Raw genomic sequence first — 13,431 nt, 5'->3', positions numbered from 1 at the left:
ATTGTCAAACTGAAAGTGTTGGTTCTCTAAATTATCTTTCACATGATAATTGTGATTGCAAGAGCCTATTCAAAGATTGACAGGACTTCCATGAATTTTAAGTGTTTTTTGCTTAAAATCATACAAAATAGTAATTTGTCCTTAAAATATTTTACTACTGTTTCAGATTAAAATGTTTTCTGAATTCTAATAACCGCATCTGCCCCTTAGCAGCTGTGTGGGAAAGCAGATTGTGCTACTGAGCAGTTCATTCTCTGATAGAGTTCAGTTTTATTCATACTTCCAGTCTCATCTCTGTTTTATCATTTCAGGTAGCATCTTTAAATTCTGTTAAATGTATATCCACCTCCAGGGTTGCACAGAAATATTGTCCAGTTATTTACCATTGTGCAATTTTGTGGGCATGGCAAAAAAATAGAGAAAATAGCCCTGGATTTCCTATCTTGTAACCTTTTTCCCAGTTACAGGAGGTCAAAAGAGAAAGTGGGGAAAGTGCTGTGAAACAGGTTTTATTGCTTCAAAATGAGTCCCACCATTGAGAGTCATGCTTCCAGGCAATTTTTTAAAAAAAATTGATCAAACTGGCTTATTCACAAAACTTTCCAAGAATTCCAGACCATATTACTCTGCATTTGTACCTCTCCCATCTTTTTCTAATACTGTATTACTTCTAACATTTTTCTTTTCTGATAAAATCTATTAAAAGAGGAAAAGACAATATGACTGTACAATGTCTTTTGACTGCTAATGCTAGCAGCCCAGTCTTTGATAATGGTGCAAGACTGAAATGCACACTACTCAGTAAGTTTGGGTGGGTGGGTTGGGACAAAACAAAGCTGTCATAAAAGAGGTCTGGGGAAGAAAAGACATAGAACAAAATATAGAGATGAAAAAACATGAAAAGATTAGATTGAGGAATGTTTTGTGTGACACACAGGAGAGGCAGATCCCATGGGTGAGCTCTGCTCTCTTTCCCATTAAAAATAGCCGTTTGTATTAATAGCATAAAAGATGTTCAAAAGCAATTTAAGGTTTATATAGTAAATATTCTTATATATCTCCTACTAACAACTCCTAGTTGACTGATTCATACAAATGCAGGAAAGTAGCTAAACATTTTTTCCCCAAAGAAGAAATGAATGGTGAACTAAAACTGGTGCCTGGGTGAATCAAAAGGGATTGCCTACAAAATGCTGAATAAGGTTTTCTGTATTGCGGTGTTTCTCAACCTCAACAACTTTAAGATGTGTGGACTTGAACTCCCAGAACTCCTCAACTAGCATGGTGGCTAGGGAATTCTGGGAGTTCAGGTTCACACATCTTAAAGTTGCTGAGGTTGAGAAACACTGCTGTATTGCACAAAGCTTTATTTTGCAAAGCTGATCTTTCTCTCTCACAGTGATGTAAATCTAGGATGATTTCACCTCTAATTAAAATACCCGCTTTATTTACAGGAAGCTAGAATTTGTCATTGCAAGACTTCTCCAGTTGATCAGTTGAAAGGATCCATATGTCTAAATTAATCTTTACAGGATAGCCTTACAGTACAGTTTATATTTAAATGTGACTATTCTAGCTTCCTGTAAATAAAGCAGGTATTTTAGTATTTAAGAGAGCAAGTTTGGTGTAGTGGTTAAGGCATCAGGCTAAAAACCAGGAGACCATGGGTTCTAGTCTCGCCCAGGCACAAAGCAAGCTGGGTGACCTTGGGCCAGTCACTTTCTCTCAGCCCTTGGAAGGAGGCAGTGGCAAACCACTTCTGAAAAACCTTGCCAAGAAAACTGCAGGGACTTGTCCAGGCAGTCTCCAAGAATCCCATATTTAGTCCAAACAGAACACAATATCCTTGCAAGCTCTCTAGTATTTAATTGTAAAGATAAGATTCCTGTCTTCCTTTTTTAACAAAGGATCACTGTCTTTGTCTCTTTCAGTCTTCATTCTCACATTGCAGAAGCTTCTACTTCTCTTACTGCGTAATGGTTTCAAATTTACGCTACTCTATAATATCTTACCTTACATTTCCCAGTTGTACTAGAGCAGCTACAGAGTGAAACATGTATGGCTACTCTCAAGATAGTAGTTTGATGTTCATGCATTAATAGTGGGGTGACCATATATCCTCTTTTACATAAGGGTTTCCCAGTCTAAGATCAGTTTAAAAATTAACCATAAAAAGGGAAAGCGAAAGCTTTGAAATTGCCCTATATCAAGATAAGGCTTGGGTAGCAGGTTGAGAAGGTGCACAAGTCACAAGGTTGAGGAGATGGCCATTACATAACTTCCAGATTTGCATGTATGTATATAAAACACATGCATGCAAATTTTATGCAGATAGGAGCTTTAAAGAGAAAACTTTCGGAGGCAAGTGGTCCTGTTATTGGTCTAGATTCTTCCTGTCAGAGATCTATGTTAGAACTCTCCTGGAGAATGTCAGCTCATACTAATCAAATATTTATAGGGTATTTCGAAAATGCAAAAATAAGACTGGTATTTGCCTTCTCCAGCAAAGCAGCTCTTTTATATTTTATGTTCTTATTTGTCTTGCTGAACATTCTCAGTGAGAGATTCACCGCCACCTTCATACCAAGCACAGTTCCCAGAAGTTCACAGGGAAAGAAAAATAAAATAAACCTATGATAAGTTGCCACATTAGCTTTGGGATTACGCTCCAGTGAATACACTGGAGGGAGTGGGCAATTCCTGAATAAACAAAGGCAAAATGGAAAAGGAACCCTGCAGCTAAGAGACTAGTATTTAATGCAATCATGGAAGATCCCAGTCAGGATTAGGGATTGGGATAAAAAAAAAAACTTCAGTCTAATGAAGATCTATCAGAAACATATTGGTAATCCCAGTTTCTCCTGTTGTAATTGTACTTTTAGAGTAGAACCTTCAAGTGTAAAGTAATATTATATACCCTTTATATATTAGCCAAGGATACCTGGCAAGAAAATTGATACTGTTTCCAACTAAACAGTAGGTAATTATCTCATAAGTAGAATATTCTGGTTCTGTTTAAAATTTGAGGCTGACACAGAGGAATGGATTGATAATTTCTTCTATCTATTTTTAAATTGTTTCTTCTTGTGAACTTTTTAAAGTTCCTACAAAAATTAATATGTGCCCATTTCTCCTTATACACTTATATTTGTATGCTGTTTCGCTGAATATACATATTTTTGTTAATAACTTTTTTCTTACTAACGTACATATCAGATACGTAAGTGATTAATAGAATTTGAAGGAATGCAAATTTTGAATATTTCTATGTGTTTTGATTTTAAAATGCAAAATTATGAAGATTTACAATAAAGGCAAACCAAATTAGTTTTTCCAATAGCCATGTATTGTTGGGACTTTGGAGTCAATTACTGAGATGTCATAGGGCACTTTGACATTTTACTTTCCCTTCTGTTGTTGTTTGTTGTCTCCTTCCATTGACTGAGACAAGAAGAAAGAACGGTGGAGCTACTATACTCCTGGGCATCAAAAAGGATGTGGTTGTCCACTGCTTGCACAAGCAGGTTGTTTGCACAAGCAGTTATTTGGGATGAGGATTAGCCAGTTACAGTAACAACTTCACTTGCTCTAAATGAGGGAGGAGTGGAAGAAGTTTGAATCTCAGCAGTTTGATCAGACCTTCCCAACCTGAGGCTGTTCAGAGGAGTTAAGCACTAATCCCATCACTCCCCATAAGAGTTGTAAACTAATACATCTGGAGGGCCCCAAGTTGAGAAAAGTTGATTTGGTATAGGTAGAAATAGAGATTTCACAGGTGCATGCAAATATAGGAAGCATAATCCTCTCACACAGACACACAGTGACTCACAGCATGGAATTCTGGAGAAAGGGATAGGCATTCTTTGGGATGTTCCACCAACTCTGATCTTCTCTCTCTCCTGGACTATGAAGAGTAATTGGCTGGACCTAATGGGAGTGAACTTTCTCTGCGGAACAGTCACTGCTTCTTCTTTTTTTCGTTGTGAAATTGCATCAGGTTTTTTTAGTCCTCTTCTAGATTACATTTGAAACATATTTGAAAGGGAAAGGATAATTCACCAATTCAAATCAGCGTTGGTTTTACATTTCCTTCCTCCCTTCTTCCCTTCTTCCCTCCCTCCCTCTGTGTTCTCCGCATTTAAAATTACCGAACTTGGATTAATATTGCTTACTAATTGCCTTCAGTGAGATTCTAGCATAAAACAATCTCCTGGGAGATTGTATCCAGTGGGCCATGTCTTTTCCACTTTCCCTCTCCTGTAGTCTTCTAAATTTGTTGTCTCAACAGCCAGTACATCTGGCTTCATGGTATGACTACCCCACTTCATTCTTTCCTCTCTGCTTTTGCTCATTCAATACAGATTCCCCTGCACTCCATAGAGTATCTGCATGAGCTGGTGGTGGTCGAGTGAAATCACATCCAAATTGTATGGAACTTCAGATGTGGATTGCTCATGTTACATGATTTCCTAGTTCTAATTTAAACTGGATATTATCTCATGACTACCACTGATTCACTTCAAGTAAAATGGTCCTTCTGTGAATCAGAACCAAGCACAATATGCTTTGTATATCTGCATGTATCTGCAAAATTTCTAATTGTACCTCTTTATCACATCACCTTATCCCAATGTGGTATTCTTCAGTTGTATTAATTTGAAACTCCTGTGGGGAGTGATGGGATGAGTAGTTCAACTCCTCTGAAGAAGCTCAGATAGGTAAAGGCTGATCAGAGCTGCTTCTAATTAGAATAACATATAAGGATGGTGATTTAGTGTGCCAAAACAGTATGGACATAAAGAAGCTTCTCCTATTGCTAGTGACCTTTGAAGGTCTTCAATGGTTGATAGAACAAATGTTTGTATATAGATTGCTAGGACCTTGACCTAAGTTATCACAGCTCCTCTTCCAATTGACCACACCAAGTGAAAGGCCTGTCTGGTTCCCATGTTGTTACTTTTTCAGCACCAAACTGAAAATGTTTAAAAATAAAAAGATAGTAGACACATAATGGACAATAGACAGCACAGGGGAGAAAAACAAAAAAATGTATTCAAACTGCCAGAACAACTTAGTAGAGAATTTGAAATTTTCAGGACTAAACTTAAAACGATAAAAAGCTGTGTATTAACCATAAAGTCTAAATTGTTTAGGAAAAAGGAATATATTTGCTTCATGCTAAATGTTTAGCAGTGTGGAGACCAGACAGACCTTTCAGTATAGGATTCTTTTATGTAAACCACTTTGGAAAAACATTTTACCATAAAAGGTAGTGTTAAAAAAATAAAATAAAACTGCTCTGTTAGTTTTAAAAATATACCAGGTACCTTATCCTTGCATGCTAAAATAAATAAAATAAAATAAAAGATGCCTCTTCATTGTTAAAAGGGTCAACAGAACATTTCCATTGTTACAGAACATTTTCATTGCTAATTGGTTATGGAAATATAAATGGCAAATGTTTGGGAAAATCTTATCTAAGATCTTAAATTGGTTGAGCTTCCTTGTTGAGTGTACACCTGGTAGCAAATAGGAATTAGTTTTGTAGGATCTGTGGAACCAGTGAGACCTGAACCAAAATGGTGCAGTTTTGAGAGCTCCTCTCAATAATGTCATACAGTCATTCATAACTTCTTTCAGGATACTCCATTTCCTTTGCTGTTTCTAGTTTCCTTTTCCTTCTGCTCTAACTTTCCAAACCTACAATGAACACATACACGTACGTATTCATCCTCCAATTTCCTGATGTGTGTTGTGCTATTTTAGCTACATAAGAATCCCTGCTTAATTGTTGTTAATGGGATGTTGGATTAATCAATCCAACCATTTCACAGTTTGGATTGCCACTTGGGGCGGGGGGCATTGCTCCCGCCTGAGGTAAGACAGCCGGCAATTCAGCAGGTGAATCTTTCTAGTATGACAATGCAATGTTAGGAAAAACCTTAAAATTTTAGAAACTCTAGGAACAGTAAACTTGAAATGAACTATTAACCTTACGCAGATGCCAGCAAGAGAATGGAGGTGAAGAACTGTTTGAAAAGACCCGGAACTTGCATGTTTTTTTTTTTAAAATACAGCTAAATATGTTATATCCATGGAGAAAGATCATTATAAATAAAAGGATGGCTTGACATGGCAGTAGTTGTTTCATTGTCTGTATACTGGAAGTTGTGATGGTCTCTAGATGCATTAGACTCTGAAAGCACTTTCTTCTCCCTTTGGAGATAAGCTTGGCAGGCCTCAAACCAGCCAACCTCCCTACCTACTTCCCTACCTACCTCCCTTCCTTCCTCTATCAGGAGAAATACAGGCTGAGGACTTTGTATTATAAATACTCAGCAAGTCTTCTCCTTCCTCTTCCGCTGAGGTGAGAGTTATGCAGCTAAACGGGCTGCAGATCAGATGGTATAATTACTGTTATCTGTTCTCAGAAGCTGACGATTAGAGGGTCTGTCTCTAAGAGAGGCTTTTGAAGAAGAAAAAGAGAGTAAACTATGTTTAAATCTTTTCCCCACCCCATACTCTCACCGCAACAACCTCTACCACAGTGCTTGTTTCTTTTTCTTGAAATACAAATATACCTACCGTGGATGTATATATGTGGCTTGATTGGAACTGTCATGGCATGAAACAAGTGACTCTTGGGAATCACTGTTCTCTTAAGGGACTAAGGATATTGCAGGTGTTCATATCAATACAACTCCCAGAGTTATATTAGAGGAAATTACTAGATTGCAGTTGCTGGCTTTTAAGGGCTGCTTTGTACATGCAGACACACAAAACCACTTACCTTAACACATGTGTGAATGTGCAAATTTGGAAAGATGTTGGCATACAGGTATGTTTCTCAGTAGAGAGGCTAAGACAACTTCTTTACAGTGTGTGCAATCACAGGAACACTTTCAGCATTATAGGATATTGATCTTTGGATTTGGGGTTCCTTCCACATTTTCCTCTAATGACATATTTATACTGCATATTTAAAAACTGGTTTTCTTCTTGACTAATATCTGTAGTTTTCAGCAGTAATTGTAAACAGCACTGCAAACTACAGTTCCCAGGACATGAATAAACTACAACAGGATCTGTTACAATGTAGGTGGACTTCATGTAAAAAAAGGCTCATCTTGTTCTACCAGTGTGTTTGTTTTTTTATGTAAGAGGGAAGTTAAAAAATTGCGTATATTTGTCTAGTGAGTTAATACTGTAGAAGATTTGAATAAGAAAATTCCTGGCTCAGTAGTTCAGAACTACTGTTATTTTATAATAGTTCTTGTAGTCCAGTAATAAATTGGTAAGAAAAGCCATAGAGTTCTCCTTTGTAGATGAAAAACTCAAACTATTGTACAAAGAACTGTTAGAAAGCACGAGAGGACAGCTTTCAAAGATCCATCAGAACATTAGAAACAGGTCAGGCTTTTAAATACAGTAATAGAAACCAGTTTTTATCAGAAACTCCCCAAAGTCCCAGTGTGTTTTGAATTCAAAGCTTTTCCTTAGAAAAGTAATTCTTTGCAAGAAATGCTAACACAATTTGGTCACAAAATTACTCCCATGAGCTTGAAATGCATTGGGACTTCAGGAATTTCCATTACGTTTTAGGCATATCTTTTCTGTTTTGTCAATACTGTTTTGTTTTGAAATAGGGTTTGGGTTTGAGCCCAAGCCAGAGAGTTGGGTTGTGCTGACTAAAAGAGAGAAAATGGATTTTAATGTATGGATGCTGTGCAATGGTGATGTCTCACTTTTATTTCTTCTCTCTTTCTTCTTTCTTGTTCAGGTGTATCTGAGAACTTACTCATCACGGGAGTTCTGCAATGCTCACAGCCGTCTGTGGTTCTCTTGGCAACCAGTGCTCAGAGACACCTTGTTCTTCTCCAACCCACTTGGAGCTGCAGCCTCTGCAAACCTATCAACCTCACACCAGCCCAGAGAGTGGGGGAGATTTCCCATCCCCCCTACAGCCCACAGAACTCCAGCACTTGCCTTTGGCTGCACCTGACACGGAGTACTCGGGTAACAGTGGTTATGAACTACATGGGTCTTCAAGGGTAGACCTGGACGGTGAAAGCCAGCTGCCACCCGGGTCATACTCTAAGCTTTTACAAGCAACACCAGATATGTCTCAGCATTATGAACCTTGGTTTAGGCCTACACATTCAGGCAATACCACTGATGACAGTAATGTCAACCCATGGTGGGATCTCCATGCTGGATCTAGCTGGATGGATCTTCAGAGTGGTCTCCAACCACCAGGCCACACAAGTGGGCTTCAGCCAGCATTGGGTGGCTATGGTTCTGCAGAACATCAACTCTGTGGCCCACCTCACCATCTGCTGCCTTCAGCACCACATCTCATGAGCCAGGAAGTTATCAAATCCCTGGATTCTACTCAAGAGCCTCACCCTATGGAGCAAGCTGGGGATGGTAGTGGTAGGCCAAAGAGCTCAAGGCGTTCAGTGACCCGGAGCTCTGGCCAAGCTGCTTGTCGGTGTCCTAACTGTCAAGAAGCCGAAAGGGTGGGCCAATGCCCTGACAATTCCAAGAAGAAGCATCTCCACAACTGTCATATTCCTGGCTGTGGCAAGGCATATGCCAAGACATCCCATCTGAAGGCCCACTTGAGGTGGCACAGTGGTGACCGTCCCTTTGTCTGCAATTGGTTGTTCTGTGGAAAGCGCTTCACCCGTTCTGATGAATTGCAGAGACACCTTCAGACCCACACAGGAACCAAAAAATTCACCTGCCCTGTTTGCAACCGAGTCTTCATGAGAAGTGACCATCTAAGCAAGCACATGAAGACACACGATGGTGCCAAGGAAGAAGCAGAAGGAGAGGCTAAAACTGGGACAGAGCTTCCTGCCAAAATCAAACAGGAACCTGAGGGAAGCTCTTCAAGTGCTACTTCCCAATCTAATTGAGCCTTTTTTCCCCATCAAGGATGTCCAGCCCTTCCTATCTCTCTATCATGGTCACTCCTGGGTCTTTCCTACTCAAGGCTATAGGATCAACACATCCTCTGGCATGAACATTATTCTGTCCTTAAATGCGATGTTATTTATTCTGTAGAAGGAAAGGACGATGTTGTTGGGACAATTTGGGAAGGCCACGCCTTAGCAGCTTTGGGGTGGGTCTTCATGTTATATTTTTGATTGGGAAGTATGGGAAGAATGCTTTTAAAAGAATGGTTGCTGAGGTAGGTGGGCTAAGTGGCATCTTGAAACGGTTATAAATGGAGGGATGTAGTCCTTGCCTCTCTCCGCCTTGAATGATGGGTTTCGTGTTTTTGCTATACACAGAATCACAAAAATATGCAAATGGTTATAGTAGAACCTCATTCTTTAGTTTAAGCTCTTAGAGATTTAGGGGTTTGGATATAACCATCCCATGTTTGGCTCCAGTTTAGTAGGTAACATGGTTATTCCAGCTTAGTATGCAAAATGTCAACCACACTTCAGTTTCCATTTGGGATTTTCTTGGCAGGATCATGGGTAGAATGGTTGGCTTGCATCCCAGACAGCTACCTCACTCAGCTCCCAAAGCATCTGAGATCTTAGACCGTATCCTTAATTATGGTTCTTGTCACAGGTGGCTCTAAAAGTAGTTTAGCTTTTCTTATGGCTGTTTGCGGCACTCGTGAATTATTATAACATGGAATAACATAGTTCAGATTTTAAATTTTCCCGAAGTCCCAACTGAAATATAGATTTGTATACTTTTGGTGCTAGTGTTTTGCTTAGATTATCCATGAAAAGATTTTTTTTCTAAAATTGAGTTTGTACTTTCAACTAAAAACTAAGCATCTGGTCTCTCCAGGAAGTATGACCATTTCCTTGTCTTGGGAGAAAAAAAGAATGAGAAGATAGAGAAATGCTGTTAACATTACACAATGACTGTGACATTTTAGAGGGATTTTCACATTATCTATGAAAACATTCTAAATCTGTAATTCTGTATTTAGGAGTAAGCCCCATTTGTCTTGGCAAAGCTTTTTCTTCAAAAAGACATGCATAGTTTGTTCTCTAAGATCAGCAAAATCAAAATGCAAGATAGACAGGCTGCTTCCCACTAGGTCTCTAACTTAAGAGCCTTGTCTTCTTCATATACTTTTTACAATGAACTTGCACAACGTTGTCATCCATTTGTAATTCTCTTGTGATTTCAGTGCTGCTTCTGTCATGTTCTTTTATCACAGGAACTCTGGCTTTTTAGAGAAGGGTGGGAATAATATGTAAGTTTTATTGTGGGTTGTAATGGACTGGGCAGGTGATCCCATTGTGGCACAATATCTACTACAGCAGGGGTGTCTGCCAGGGGAGGGTGGAAGTCAAAATGATGGTTAGGTCTGTATGATTAAATCCCTGCCCCGTTTTATATGCATAGTATATGAAAGCATCTTAAAACAGGCTTTGATCATGGTCACCATCTTGACTTTTTTTAGCCCCCCTGCAGATGTCCCTGTAACTGCAGCTTTTATATTATGCACAATTTTATAAGCCTATTAATTTAAAAAAATCATTCTTCAATTAGAATCCAAATACTTTTACAGCTAAAGAGGTACTTCCAATCACCACCATTTTAACAGTGTCTGTCTTCCTATTAAGCACTTCTAAGCTAAACCTATCATTTAGTAAAAAAAAAAAAAAATTAACAAAATATTGCATTGGTGAAAAGAGTGCTGTTACATTATAATACAATCATGGGATTGTATCTCTCTCACACACACACACACACACACACTACAATTTAGCTCTTTTTTCTAATTAAAAACTTCCATCTCCATTTTGATCCAAAACAAATGTTAAAGACTTTTTTTCCCTCCATATCATGGATAGCCATGAGCATTCATATTAAGGTCATGGGCATTAACCAAATACAGTACTTGATTTAAACTACAATCTGATGATCTCCTGGCATAGCTTTCTAGTTTCTTCCTTCTGAGAAATTGCTCAGTTTGTACCCTCTGAGGATGGAAGTCTTCAGTTGAAGTAGGAAACTTATATTAGTTCCTCCCCGCAACTTCCTCCTTATCAGCATCTATGGCTGGGAATTTTCATGAGAAGAAATCCTTACGAAATAGGGATGTGCACAGAACTGGACAGAGAATACCTAAATTAATCCCTTGGTTGCACACCATGCAAGGAAATGTTTTCTATAACAATGTAGGAAAAGCTTGCTAACATGGCTTCTTGAATTTTTTCCATCTAACAGTGGCCATAGGAGGCATCAGTCTTTTCTTCTGGGTGTTCTGCTCTACTTTCCTGTTGTGTTTCTAGGTGTTTTGCGTTTCTATGTATGTGTATACTGGGAAGCATGGGGCAGGCTGTATATTCTGTACCCTGGACATACATTCGGGGAGTAGGAAGCTTAGAATAGAACAGCCAGCAGCATTCCAGGTTACTACCCTACTATTTCTCTCATAGGGATGCACTGAAGAATTTTTAAAAATATTTTTCTACATAGCTCCTGGCTAGATCCAGCCCATTTTAGAATACAGTCTTTATTTTACAGGTTTCTCCCACCACACCAAATTTGGTCCCATTCTTTTCTACATTCAGAGTAGAATGTGGAATCCTGCTGATGGACAGATAGATGGACAGAGTCCCAACCCCCTTTTATACAATTACTTTCCAACATTCTGTTGAGTTGGAAAGAGTTTTTTTAAAAATCTCCAAAATCTTCTGCCTTCCTTTTCTCCCTGTTAGGCTACAACCAGTACGACAGAGGGGATCACTGGAATGCTCCAGAATCCAAGCAGACACAATTTTATTGTTAGATTACTCTGCCTGTGTGGAAAATCAGTTGCAGTTTAAGTTGCCGTTTATATTAGAAGAACAATCAGTTAGGAGCCTTTTGGAGTGATAGTCTATAGATAAAATTATGCCCATGGAGCTTTGTGGATGGGTTTTAATATAAGAATAGGCTTCACAAACATGTTTATTTTCAAATTATATTTCTGAGATGACTACTTTTATACTGATCTTTTTTTTTAAGCGAAGACTGTTTGGAGTGAGAAGCAGTTGGCTTTTCACTTTTTGGATGCCAATATAGATGGCCAAATATAATTTATTCTGCTCTAATTTCTGTGGCAATTTGATGTGGCCAAACTCTCCTGTGTTGCAAGTTGCTGGCATCATTGATGCCAAGCCATCATTGCATCATTTAACCACTCTGTGCAGCTTTGCATGATAGGGAGATTGTTCCTTTAAAAATAAAGCTAATTCTAAAAACCTGCCCCATTGCTGAATCTCACCTGTTTTTCTCCAAAAACTTTGCATTACAGTGCGCAAATTGAAAGAACAAAGAAATTAATTTTTCCTGCCGCTGAAAAAGACAGCTGAACGTTTTTGGGTGTGGGGTCGGATGGAAATACTATCTTTTTTCATAATTAATAGGCTATTCTGTTAAAATCTAGAACCCTTCCTGATCATTGGGAGTTTCTTTAGCTCCACAGAAATGAGAGGATCTCTTTAATACAAAGGATAAAATCAGTTTGGTGCTGATTGAATAGAAATGGCAAGCACTTTTTTGTACACACACTTCGGTAATGGATTGTCTTCCAAATCTTTCTCCCTACTCCACTATGCCTTTAAGGTTTCATTGCTAGGGAAGCATTACTAAAGTGCTGGGTTAGGACTCGGTTTCTGATTGCCCCTAGGGCAAATTTGGCAATTAAGGATTTTTATTTTTTTATTTTTTATTTTTTTGTTTGCATTCTTGCTACAGCGGATGGCAAACTAGTTCAAGCACATGAATTGGGTATGGTAAATTGGGGATATCTTTCGCTTACGTCAATGCCAGTCTTAATCTCCAACTGTGTGAAAAAAATGACTTAAAGTTATGCTCGCAGTACTGATTCACAAATTTTACCCAGGTTCTAAAATTAAATCATACAGATCCAACCCTAGATCTGTTTTTGTTTCGGATGTGGCCTTTTATGTCAGACATCAAGTGTGCAAATGTTTGCATTTACAATACTTGTGCAAGCAAAATAATTCACATTATGCCTAATATAAGCATAAAGAAAATCTTATGCGTACTTGTTTTGTTAATTTGGATAGTAATATGCATATTTTCTGCTCACAAACTGAAAGTGGAAGGACTGCACCATAAACACTGGATTGCTAGTACAGTAACTCTTTTTGTGTCAGGTAAGTGTTTGAGGTATATTTTGTACAACAGAAAGCAGCAGCTTCCTTGTCCCTGCCCCTTAATCTCTCAGGAAACCACTTATGTTGAGAGGCATCCTTCATAAATGGTAAGACTGGTTGATTTTTAAAATAAGTTTTAAAATCAAAATTTGGAAGTGTACTTTGAACACAGTTGTCTTCACTGTAACAGCTGCATTAACTGTTCCACAAAAACATTTTCCCCACAGTTTTGTATTTTCCCTCCCTAAAACTTTTTACGTCCTTCCCAATACTATTCCAA

General features: G+C 38.5%; 1 protein-coding gene across 1 annotated transcript in view; it reads left to right on the top strand.

The window, feature by feature from the left end:
- Positions 1 to 12,223, top strand: part of SP6 (Sp6 transcription factor) — a 28,909-nt gene extending 16,686 nt beyond the window's left edge. Inside the window, exon 2 of the mRNA XM_088143473.1 lies at positions 7,781 to 12,223. Within this exon, the coding sequence (XP_087999599.1) occupies positions 7,818 to 8,921 (1,104 nt within the window). The 5' untranslated portion in view covers positions 7,781 to 7,817 and the 3' untranslated portion in view covers positions 8,922 to 12,223. The remainder of the gene's footprint in view (positions 1 to 7,780) is intronic.
- The last annotated feature ends 1,208 nt before the right edge of the window (positions 12,224 to 13,431 follow it).

The sequence above is a fragment of the Python bivittatus genome, unplaced genomic scaffold (assembly GCF_059951505.1).
Source record: "Python bivittatus isolate LINGU-HERP-01145 unplaced genomic scaffold, Pbiv_v1 ctg000410_np1212, whole genome shotgun sequence".
Classification (NCBI taxonomy): Eukaryota; Metazoa; Chordata; class Lepidosauria; order Squamata; family Pythonidae; genus Python; species Python bivittatus.
This window is presented reverse-complemented; position numbering and strand designations above follow the sequence as displayed.